This window comes from Peromyscus maniculatus, chromosome 11, assembly GCF_049852395.1.
Source record: "Peromyscus maniculatus bairdii isolate BWxNUB_F1_BW_parent chromosome 11, HU_Pman_BW_mat_3.1, whole genome shotgun sequence".
NCBI lineage: Eukaryota > Metazoa > Chordata > Mammalia > Rodentia > Cricetidae > Peromyscus > Peromyscus maniculatus.
In genome coordinates, this window is record NC_134862.1 from 42118396 (window position 1) to 42130516 (window position 12121).

Here is a 12121-nt window from a genome sequence, read left to right on the forward strand (position 1 = left end):
CACTCACTCCACGTTTAAAACACAAAATGGTGCAAATGTGTTTTCCAAATAAAGACTAACTGCTAAATGGGGACTCGAACGGCAGAATTCTATAACAGGGAATCCTGCCGGGTGTCTATGGAAATCCTTTGGTCCCTCTTTTTGTTGTTGTTGTTTGAAGGCTCTTTCTATATAGCCCAGGTGACCTTGAACTTACTGTATAGCTCAAATCCTTGGGCCTCTTGCTTCAGCCTCCTGAGGGCTGGGAATATTTACATGCGTCACTGTGCCTAAGCCTTAGATTCACTGCTGTTATTAATCCGTTGGCATCCCTCTTCCCAAAGAAAAGAAACAAATCAGATGACTCAGGTCCATTTTGAACAACTTTTATTATACGTTTAGTGTTCTCTATACAAAAGAAATCAGTTTTTTTTTTACAGTGATTCAAAAAAATCTGAATAATTTGGCCTTTTCATTGCTCATGCAGTCAGTTTATAAGTCCATGTATTAGACAGTCCTCCATGGCCCAGAAGTCCCTGCTGAAGGTCGTGCATGACACCCTCAGATACACATCTGTCGCTGACGAAGTTGGTTAATGACAATCACTCACAAGAAGGGACGGACATGATGTGAGAAGGATTAAAGTGAGCTTGCCATGGGGAGTTAAAGTGTAACCAATGGAAAAAAATGTTAGACCAACTCGTGTGTGTAGGAATGTGGGGTAGGATGGAGACACAGGGAACACCATGTTGGGAGGGGGAGATGTCTACGTGGTTGGGAGCAGGGCAGGAGGTCCTCCAGGATCCAGCATGGTTGAGGGTGGGACCAGGACACACAGCGGCGTGTGACAGGTGACTGATCATCAGCTCAGAAGTTGGCAATGAGCTGGGAAGCTGGGCAGAGGGAAAACACTGACCAAGGACATCACATTTGAGACTCAGAAGAGCAAGCAGGTCAGGGTCATCTGATCTGCAGCAATTTTGAAAAACAAAAACAAAAACCAGGAGTGCACAAAATTCTGGATATCTACTCCCAGACTTTTGTGTTTATTGCTTCATGGAAGTCTTGACACCTGCTGAACTCCAGCTCGGCAGATCCCAGGGTGGTAAGCCTGCCTGGGCCCTGCTACCCTTGACTCTGTGGTCAAGGGCGGAATGGACAGAGACCCCCTCCGTGCCCTCACTTCTGAGCAATACAGTATGCTGAAGGCCTGGTGCGTGATGAAGCAAGAGACACCGTTCTGGGGCCCAGTCCAGGTTTCACAGTAACAAGCAACTATGGGCTCATCATTCCACTTTCCGGCCTTGGGCTAGGCAGCCTGGAAGTCCCTGGCTGAGTTAACCGCGGGGCTATCACAGACTGGCAGATCTCGGACTCAGGAAAAAGCCTTTTTGCTGTTCACTGGGAGGTTCTGGGAGTGTAACGTAGAAAGAGGAGGCAGGGTGATAAGCAGGACAGATCTGAAGCAACACCTGCTGAGGCAGCTGTGGTGGGATGAAAGAACACTGGACACGGAGTCAGAAGGCCCAAGTTCAAGTCCTAATATTACCCTCACTGGCCATCTCTCCCCCCTTCTCCCCCCTGCACGGCCACTTCCTTTTCTGTACAGTGAGTCACTTCGATTAGATCAGCTCTGAGGTTCCTTCACACAGGAATCCGATTCTGTCCTAAGCGAGAAGCCTTGGCTCTGCTTCATTTCCGTCTCCCTCTGCGGCGGCGGCAGCTGCCCTTATCAGCACATTAGTGTTAAAAGGCATTTGCAGGGAAGCTCTGCCCGGTCCCCCTGTGTCCCCCAGGGCATCGAAGCTCCCGACACTCCACATTCTCTGTCACTGGCTCGAGATGTCTTGTTTTGAACTGGGGACTGCCTACATGGGATTCCTAGGCTACCTTGTGGAATTCACCTAAGGACATTGGCTCCAGGGAAAAGGGAGCACTGTGACCCAGCTGGGTGGACCTAATCCTGGCCATCGGCTTGCACTGGACAGAGGCTGCTGGACTTGGTTGGAGGACACCCCACCCCAAGGTGACAGAAGTGAGGCATGGGCTCTGGGCTGGCATTTGAGCAATATCCTCCTTCTGAGAAGTGAGTCTTGGCCTCAGTCCTAGACCACGGAGGGACCAATAAGTTTTACCTCCGCAGAGCAACCATGAAACAGCCTCATACATAGCATCTTTCCCCATCATCTTGGGGAGCCAGGCTTAACCAGGGGCTCCCCAGGAGGGGCCAGGAAATGTGGAGGCCTGTTTGTCTCTTCTTCAGATCTCTTCTCTACATTCTGTCCACAGGAATTACAAAAATAAGGCCCCACCTGGAGACTCTCTCATTTCCCAAAGTGCCCCCTCCCCCAGGCCTTGGTAGCTCATCTCAAGCGAGCCAGATATGGACTCACATCCTGCAAGATGATGTCATGATCTGCACTGTTCCCTCCTGGAAGCCCTGCTCCGCAGCAGGGTGGAGGGACTACTCCGTGCATGGGCATGTGCAGGCACAGGTGTGTGGTGGGTGGGGAGGTTGTCCGGAAACTCTACAAATACCCACGGATGTTTCTATTCCCTTCACAATGCTGTGTTCAGGGGAACCAGGGACATGCTCTCTTATTCCCTTTGTGGGGTGAGTGGAGTCAGCGGCTGACTCGATGCCCAGTGATCATTCCAGGCCTTGTTGAGAGGGGTGGTCCCGGTCCCTCTTCCCCTGACCTCTGGGGGCAGAGGAAATAGGCAAGGGCAGGAGCCGGCCTGGTTTTCCCTCTAGTGTCAGCTTGGGTCTCTGCACAAGCAGAGACCCATGTATCCTGTTTACCATATCCTAGGCAGGGTAGGGTGGGGGGGCAGCTGATCCTGACCTGTACCTCGAATCCACCTCTGAACAGGAGTATTCAAAGAGGGGCCAAATTGGGGGGAGACAGACACCCTAAAGAAGCACAACGCTGGCTGCTTAACCCCTGCTCATTTTGACTGCCACGCCCTGCCCAGATTTACTGGTCCAATGGACCAAGTTCTCCCTTGGAGGCCTCTCCCTCCTGACTTTGACAATCAGTAGTCTAAGCAAACAAGGACACTGTGTCCTGCTACCTCATCTACTCATTTCCAGTAATATCAGCCCTGTGTGGGCAGGGGTCACGTCTGACCTCACTCATTAACAGGGGATTCAGGGCTCAAGCCTTGGCCCAGACTAGATGCTCAAAGAGCATTGGATAAACACCCAGAATCACTGCAAGATGACCCACAGCCTTCCCCGGCCCCCACCAGACAGGCAAAACACTGGCAGGATTTGGGATGGCTGCTTGAGATCCAGGTGTAGGGAGGGGCAATACTGGTCTCCTGTTGAGCTGGGGTAGGGTCTGGCGGGCTGTGTGGGAAGTGGCCACTCCCCTCCCTGGAAGAAGTTGCCTCCTCCACCTTGCAACCTCTCATGACCAGCCGGAGAGTCTGGTCTGTGGGCACCTGCCATCTTTACTTTACATCTCCAGCCCAGATCTGTCCCTGCCAGGAGAGCTGTGATCAGTGGTAGTTGGCTATCAGCACCCACAAAACAAAGCTTGAGAGAAGAGTTCATAGCCATCTCTTTATATACAGAGGAGGAGGGTACCGGACATGACAGAGCTCTGGAATGAGGCACAAAGGCAGCCTAAGGATTCACTGCTTCCCTGGACCCTTAAGACCAAAGCAGCCCTCTCCAGGCTGTCGGTGGCAGGGGTAGCTACAGTGGCATCTAGGAGTCCCTTCCTCTGAAAACCCGCTGTTGGTGCCATGAGTTCCCTAGCTGGATGGTGCCATGGGAAGGAGACCTGAGAAACGGACCATTCTGCCCAGCTCCAAAGTGTTTTCTGGAAAGGGTGAGTCTTCACTTCAGCTGTCAGGCACATTTCCCCGAGCCTTCCCGCCAGGAATGGCGGGCGACCTATCCTGCAGCAATGCCCAGCTGCATTCGAGAGTGCCAGAAGAGAGCCGGCTGGGGAAGGGGACTCAGCGCACACCCCCATCCTCAGCCTTCTGCTGTTTACCCTGTCCCCTTTCGCCACGAGGGCCATCTCTCAGGCCTCCAGGCAGCCAGCGCTGGCCATGGGTTGGGTCAAAGGACCCCGACACACTCTCCGGTTCAAACGTGATTGGCTCATCTCTGGGATATGGTTTCTTACCTGCAGAGAGTGTGTGCCTCTGGGCTTGACCTTCAACCCCACGCGGATCAAGTGATACAAGCATTGCTAATACCTCTGTGGCTTAAACATATGGCAAATGATGCTTTTGGAAAGTCTCTGAAGGGCACAGCCCTGCTTCCTGCCTAGGCCCCTGACTGGTAGCTCAAGTTGGAGGCCATGCCGGTGGCAGGTGATCCGTTCGCCGTGGTCCACCTTGCCCTCCCACAACTGCCTCAGGCTGTAGACGCAGCTACAGGGCGACACTCTGGCTCAAAGATCTCCCATCTCTCCTGTATCGCCGAGGCCAAGGTACCTTTGGTTTCAGAAGTGGATTAGGTGGGGGATGAAGGCAGCACCTTCAGGCTGAGATCTGCATGCCTGCGAGTGTCTCCATTAGGGCGGTGGGGGGTAAGGGCGTGTGTGGGGTGGCTGCTTCCGGTCCCAAGGGGACACTTGCATAGGCTGCCCTGGTCCCGAGACATACATCACTGGAGGCATCAAGGCTTGCAGAGCAGGCCTAGGGATCTGGGAACTGCAGGGTTAGATCCACGCTGCGTAAGGCATACGAAGAGCTTTGCGTCCTTCCAGGCAGGGGCACCTCAGCACCGTTAGTTCGGTGCACCTCAGGGTCCCCTGATATGTATGTGTACCCTAATGAAAGGACAGAGAGGCTCAGTCTGGGGGCAGCAGATCCCCATTCATATACCATGTCAAACACAAGTCAATGTCAGACACAATTGAGCAAGGAGAGGATGTGAGGGGGAGCAGCATTGTTACCCCCAGATACACCAGCCATGCTCCTGTATCACAGGGATCCAGCTCTTGGAGGGTAGCAGCATAGACCCTGACTGGGTGGGCAACTGTGGTCCTCTCTCCTCCACTCTGGGCTTCACTGCCAGAGACAGAAGAGGTCCAAACCCGCCTCCCCCCTTTTTTTTCTCCAGAGGTTTGCTCTGTTACCCAGGAACTACGTTCTCACTCCTTTCTGCATGGGGCTCAGCCACCACAGTCCTCCTCATCAGGACCTATTCTTCTTCCTCATCTTCTATGCGGCTCCCTCTCAGACTCTCGGGCAGCAGGGGCGGAGTCAAGACGAGGAGCGAGAGGTAAACCCCACTCCCGACCAAACCAGAGCATGGCGAGGAGTCCTGCCCACCCTCTCCCTGCCAAAAAAAACACTGTCATTTTCCAGAAAGGAGCCAAGCCCAGCATGGACAAGGCCGAGGCAGATGGGTGGGGAGGTGGGGGCGGGGGGAGGCATATGGCGAAAGGCATCCTTCGGAAACACACTGGCCGGGTGGCAGCTTGAATACTACAGATTTTCTGCATGTTGTGTTATGGATCAATCCTTTTTGCCCATCTTTTCGTTTCCTGGGGGAGAGCCCACTTATTCCTTTTTCCAGGGACATTTTTTTTTTTTCCAAAAGTAAAAGAAAATGGAGACAATGGGTTGGAAGGAAAAGATGCACAAAGCAAAAAAAAAAAAAAAAAAAAAAAAAAAGACAGTGAAAAGATTGTAAGTAATAGAAATGGATACGCGTGTGCTGAGATCAAGGGTGGCCATGGTGGTGGAACGCTCAGGGTGGCCACGAGATAGGGCAAGCAGCTAGGGCTCCCTCCGACGAGCGTAGCTCTAGCCTTCCCATCTAGTGACACCCGAGGGCGTTGGGGCATCCCTGGGAGGGGGCGGTGGATAGCTGGGTCGCCGCTGGTCCTCACAGCTTGGCAGACCCCCATGTGGTACCCTTGTCCCTGAAGGTGGCTGTGGCTTGGCGGTGGGTCTGCGGTGGCTGTCTCTCCCCTCTCCCCTCCTACTTGCAAAGCAGTGCCGTGACCGGGGCGCTCCGTCAGGCCAGAGAGTAGATGGCGTTGACCGGCGACGTGGCCTCGGAGCTCTCGTTGCCCTCGGTCTCCTCCTTGTCCTTTTTGACTGTGTACTGGCCGATGAAGGAGCCGTCCTCGTTGAACTGGCCCTCGCCACCTTCCCCGTAGTCCACCAGACTGTCGTCACTCTCCTGCTGCTTGATGGTGCCGTCCAGAGACGTCTGGCTGCCCTGCAGAGGCTTGTTGTCCTCATCGCTGGCCAGAGAGAGAGGGACAAGAGTCAGGCCCAGACCCGGCCAGCACAGCCCAAAAGCAGGTGGGGTGGGAGAGGGCAGCTGGCTTCCTACCAAGCACACAGTGCAGGAGGATGAGACTTGGAGATCATCCACTGTCTACCTGCCCTTGCCCAATAGACTCTATAAAAGGGAAACTGAGGCACGTAGAGGACCAGTGTCTTGCCCAAGTCAGATGGCATGTTGGAGAGGATGCTAATGCTTTGGGCCTAGCAAGTAAAAGAGGTGGGAGGGAGGGACACTCAGAGAAGCAGGTGAGGCCTGCTAATTTGAGAAGGCCCTAGCAAGGCTATTAGCCCCTTCAAGGCCCTCTTGGGTGACAAGAGTTCCAGGCCTTGGAGATATAGTAGCATTAGCCTACAAGGGCAGATGCCCAGCCCATATATCAGCTGTACTCTCTAAGACAGTGGCTTTTCTTTTTCTTTTCTTTCTTTCTTTTTTTCCAGAGCTGAGAACCGAACCCAGGGCCTTGCACTTGCTAGACAAGCGTTCTACCACTGAGCTAAATCCCCAACCCCTAGGACAGTGGTTTTTAACCCGTGGGTCACAACCATTAGAAAACACATAGTTCCCCAATGGTTGTGACCCACAGGTTGAGAACTGCTGCTCTAAGATACTAGGGCTGCTCCTCCAAGCTCGTGTGGTGCCCTTCCTCCTGGCTGGAAGATCGCTTGACAGACAGACCAGGTGCTGCTGGCCACATTTCACAGGTGACACAGGCTCCCAGGCAGGAAGCAGCTGTGGGCCAGCTGTGGAGGTCTAGAGGCCTGCAGAGGGAACCACAGTGGTGCCAGGTAGTCTGAGCAGATACACCGCACCCTCTGCACTCCTAGTCACCTGCTCTTCCCTCGCTAACCTGTCAGTTTAACAGTCAGTATGTTCTAGCAGCAGCCTCGGGTAGACGGCGACCAGGGAGAAGCCTTAGATGGAGCTGGAGCGGAGCATGAACAGATGGGGCCAGCTTGCCAGGCAGGTGGCTAGACCAGGCACTCCTCTACTCAAGCCTCTGGAGGAAAGTTCCATTCTTCTAGACCAAGGTCCCTTTCCTCTTCAGAGTCCCCACATGCTGAAGTCTCTGACTCTGCTGGGCTGTCTCTGCCCAGGGGTGCATTTAGCTGAAGTCCCTGGACCCTGTACAGGAATCCCTCAGACCACCTAATGCAGTGTTCATGCCCTGCAGTGGCACACAGGGTGAACATACACCCCTTTTACTTGCTAGCCCCAAAGCATGGACATTGCTTTGCCCAGGCAAGCAAGGCTGAGATGAAGTGGAAAGGCAGAGGCAGGTTCCTTGACATGGGCAGAGGCATGTCCTGTAGTCACAGGCCATGGCTGTTCCAGCTTCTCTTGATGGACAGGGTGGAGCCAGGTCACAGAGCCACTGGCCCATGCCGGCCATATGCTGGGTGAACGTTACCTACTATGGTGGCCGATCTGTGTGCTCTGATGGCACTGTCACAGAAGGACACTGGCAGAGTGAGGCAAGGGGATCTTCACGGCTGAGCTGACGTTGGGCAGGAAGTGAAACTCTTGACAGTCAGATCCTTCCTGTCAGGCTTCCCGCCCCTGTCACAGGCCACCGCTGGGCATGAACACTCCATTAGGTGGTCTGAGGGATTCCTGTACAGGGTCCAGGGACTTCAGCTAAATGCAGCCCTGGGCAGAGACAGCCCAGCAGAGTCAGAGACTTCAGCATGTGGGGACCCTTGAGAGGAAAGGGACCTTGGTCTAGAAGAAGGGGATTCTCCCTGTGTGGCTCATGACTCTTAACTTTCCTTGCTGGCAGAACCAGCATATCGGGAAAGCAGGGCTGCTGGCTTTCCCAGACCTAGAATGGGACTTTCCTCAGGAGGCTTGGATAGAAGAGTGCCTGGTTAGCCACCTGCCTGCCTGTCTGCCCCCCCGCCCCGCAGAGCTGCAAGGTCCAAGAGGACAGACACGGGAAGGGGCAGGTCTCATGAGAGGGGTATCCAGCAACAAGGCCAAGAACAGAGCGGGAGAGCCCTCTGCTTGCTCCCAGGCACATTCCCTTAGAAACTTAGTTCTCCTGACTTCCTAATTTTAGCCATTCCCCGGTAGGGTTCTTGAACTCATTCAATGCAGGTTCTAGGAGCAGAGCCCACAGAGTCAAGGCTGGCCCGGAGGGAGGAGAGGTGAAGGTGGAAACAGCTTGTCCCGTGTTCACGGCCCCCCCCCCCCCCCCCCCCGCTCCATTGGGCTGCACCGAGGGCATGGAGAAAAAAAAAAAGCGCACAGCCTTTAAACTGGGGGCCAGAGGTAGATCTCAGCCCCCAGGGAGGCTAGACCCTGCCAGGTGATCCCAGGACAGCCAGGGAGGGAGGAGGAGGCTCTCACAGGGATGTCAGGCTGATGGACAGCTGCGGCCATAAGCTGCCAGATGGCTTCTGGGCAGGCAGCAGCTCCCTACCCATTGACCTAGTGCTATCTGCCAGGCTCCTGAAGAGCAAGTAGTAGATGTCGAGCAAGTAGAGCAAGCTTAGAGACGGGGAGAGGTCAGAGGATGATGAGGTGACCTGTGCACAGAGTTAACAAGGCTAGGGTGCGGAAGGAGGGTTGTTTTCTGATATTTTTTCTCCCAGCCCAGATGGTCTTGGATGAGATTCCATGATCTACCCTGACCCACTCCGGAGCTCAGAATATACTGGCCATCCAGATGGGCCAGTGACAGCTTGGCAAATCTTGACTGAAAGGTCTGTTCAGATCTGAGAGGAAGTGCGGGCACCGGACAGAAGGACTACCTGGCAGTCCAGCCCGAGCTCCTTCGGCTTCCTCCTAGCTCTGCCACCAGCTCACAGAGTAGTGAGGCTTCTTGGATCATTCATTATCTTGGGGGCTAGGAGTGGGGTGCTGGCCAGAAGGAGGCCTGATGGTCAAGCTTACTACACAGAAAAGGGACCCAGGGCTCTTTTTGAGCGAAAAAGTGGAATGAACCAAATAGGAAGTCCTGTCCAGTCGTGGGTACCAGGGCTTCTCAGCCTCTCGGAGTGCAAACACCCAGCCAAATGACTGCCCCAAAGGGAAAAGCGGCAGTCCTGTGGCCTGGAGGGATGTGGACACAGTGGCCCAGTGGCTGCTGTGAGCAGCAGTCCTGTGGCCTGGAGGGATGTGGACACAGTGGCCCAGTGGCTGCTGTAGGCAGCAGCCACCTCTGAGCAGCAAGGACAGTTACCCAGGGGGTAAGGAGATCAGTCACCTGTAGTCAAAGGAGCCATCTTCTTCTTTGGGGTCTTCAGGGCCCAGGGGGACATCCTTCTTTTCTCTCACTGGTCGGTAAAGAGAAGACAGACAGACAGACAGATGGGATGATTAAGAAGGAGGTCTCTATTCTCCAGGGTGCGTCTGAACACAGGGCCCAAGGACATCATCACCTTGGGGTCTGGAGAGACGGCTCAGTGGCTAAGAGCACTTGCTGTACAAGCTTGAGAGTCCCCCGAGTTTGAGTCACAGCACCCACGTAAAAAGGCAGGTGTTGCTGTGTGTGCCCATCACTCTGGAGCTGTGGGGCCGGGCACAGGACTCCTGGGACCAGCCTAGCTCCAGGCTCAGTGAGAGACCCTGTCTCGAAGGAATAAGGCAGAGGATGACAGAGCAGGACAGTCAACATCCTCTTTTGGTATCCGTGTACAAGTGCACGCACCCACCTACACCGCACCCCAGACACCATCTTGGGCTCAGTGACAGTCAGTGACAAGCTTCCTTTTAACAAAGCACTATCAATGCCCCAGGCTCAGTCAGTTGCTGCTTCTGCCTCCTTCACACCCCAAGAGGTCTTTACACCCCAGCTGACAAGCCTCTCAACTCCCTGCCATTTTTCCATCAAGTTGTCCTAACAAACCAGAGATGTCATCCTTTTCTCTGCCAAAGGCAAATGCTCCTTTGTTCGGGCCTTTCTCAGTTTGCTCTGCGTTAGAATGATCTTATATATTTCCTCACTGGTGACAGAAGTTAGCTTTCTCCTTCAGGGTGGGGGACTGTGTTTCTCCAAAGCCCCGAGCAGAATGCTTAGAGGGGGCTGCTTCCTGTGTCTGTGGGATGAAGGTGCTCTCTCGGGAGCCTCTTGCTGGCTCCCCCTCCCCCCACAGCTTCTGGGATGATGACATCCAAGGCCTGTCCTGCTGTGCCGTGGTTGGTCCCTCTGAGCTAGTTGTAATACTGAAGTCGGTTATCTCCCCCTGTATTCTTAGCATCTGGCACTGAGCCTGGCATACCATAGGTGCTTCCATGAGGGACTTTGTGATGCCCGAATGGGATAACCAACCCATTTAGGAGGTGAGAACAGGCCACAGGATGAGCAGTTCCAGGAAGAGCAAAAACTAGAGTCCATGCCCTGGTTCCTGGGTCGTTTGTCTTCTTACTGTATGAGGTGCTTACCCCAAAGTTGGGGGTAAGGGGGCTGGCTTGAGAGAACTTTCTGGGCTGGGGCACTTTCTGGGCAAAGGCAGGCTCTAAGTTTATCTGGTGAATTCCTTCACCAAGGGTCCAGGTCCCCCTGACTCAGTAAGTGCCCCATGTCTGGACCTCTATCCAGCTCTGGCTTTCTCTCTTGCAGAAGAAAAACAGTCTAAATATAGTGGAACGAAGTGAAAGAATTCACCGCTCACCAACAAGGAACTAAATTCCTACCCTCCCTCACCTGGCAGCGGCATAAGCTTCAGGACCCAAGGGTCTGTGGGTCCTGGGCAGCGAACGAAGGAGACTCCATTTTTCCTGCTCCTACGTGCTTCATTTGAGTTAGCCCGCCCCGGGAGAAAGGAGCATCTGGGGAATGTGTCTGGTGCTGGGGCTCTAGGGCGGAAACAGTTCCATCCCCCACTTCAACAGGGTGGCTACTCCCGGGTTCTCTGTCAACCCGTCTCCCGTCCCCTTACCCACCCTGTCACAGCCAGATGGCTCCCCTGCCCATTTGAAAAAAATAAAAATCATTATTTTCTGAAACAAGAATGGAGAGGTCCTTGTCTTTGACACTGAAGGCCCTCGAGGTACAGAAGAGACGCGTTTCTGTGGGACTTTAAGGAAGGGCCAGGGTGTCTGTCATCAGCATAGCCTGTCCCCAGAGCAGCTAAGTCTGTGGGGACAGGCACTGTGAGACAGGCCTCAGCAGGGTGTGGCCCACCACGTGGATTCTCTCTTGATCATGCTGCTTCCGCCTGGCCCCCTACTCTCCATTTCCACTCACTTCCCTATCTCTGCCCTGACCCGGCGTCTTAACGACTCTCAGACTGAAGAAAGCCACTTTGCCCAGCAGATAGGAGATAAGTCAAGGGGAGGCAGGCCACCTCAGTAGGAGCCAGGGTTCCTTCCATGTCTCCCTGGAGCAGCCTCGACTGCAGCGTCCATTCACCCCGGGGGCAAATACAATCAACTCAGTTGTTTGCTGGCAGCGTCTAAGAAATAAGCCAAATGTGCCACCGGCCTGGGAGAGCAGAGCCCGGAGGCCTGGATCTGGTGGGGGCCTGGTGGCCCACAGGAGGGGGGCCTGAGCACCTGTCCCCCTCATCTCACCTGGGTACTTGCCACCGCGGCTCCTCTTGATGAAGCAGACGATGAGCAGGATCAGCACCAGAAGGGCAATGGCACACATGAGCCCGATGAACCAGCCCTGGGTGGCGATGTCTGCCTGGTTATTGGTGTAAGCTGGCGGGGAGGGTGGGAAGCAAACGGTGAGCCGCGGCTGGGGGAGGGGGGGAGGGGGAAGGTGGGGGGAGGCACACAGCTGCCGGGCAGGTTTGTCCCAGAGCCTATTGCTACCACCTAGCTGCCCTGCTCAAGGGACGAAAGAAAACGGTTAAGGAACGAAAAGAGGCAAAGAAAAGGGGTGCAGGGAGCGGAGAAGCAGAAGGCGGGGCAGGGCCCTGTAGGATG

At 54.5% G+C, this 12121-nt stretch overlaps 1 protein-coding gene across 20 annotated transcripts in view; it reads right to left on the bottom strand.

Moving 5' to 3' along the window:
• Window positions 1–349: 349 nt before the first annotated feature.
• Window positions 350–12121, bottom strand: part of Nfasc (neurofascin) — a 178223-nt gene continuing 166451 nt past the window's right edge. For 18 of the 20 annotated variants that reach the window (XM_076547376.1, XM_006993242.4, XM_015986753.3 and 15 more), the window contains 3 exons: window positions 11762–11893; window positions 9453–9522; window positions 350–6200 (listed from right to left, as the gene is read on the bottom strand). In XM_076547376.1, the coding sequence (XP_076403491.1) occupies window positions 5969–6200; window positions 9453–9522; window positions 11762–11893 (434 nt within the window). In that variant the 3' untranslated portion in view covers window positions 350–5968. Of the gene's footprint in view, window positions 6201–9452; window positions 9523–11761; window positions 11894–12121 lie in introns of those variants that run through there. The other 2 variants (XR_013043249.1, XR_001576149.3) reach the window with 2 other exon arrangements.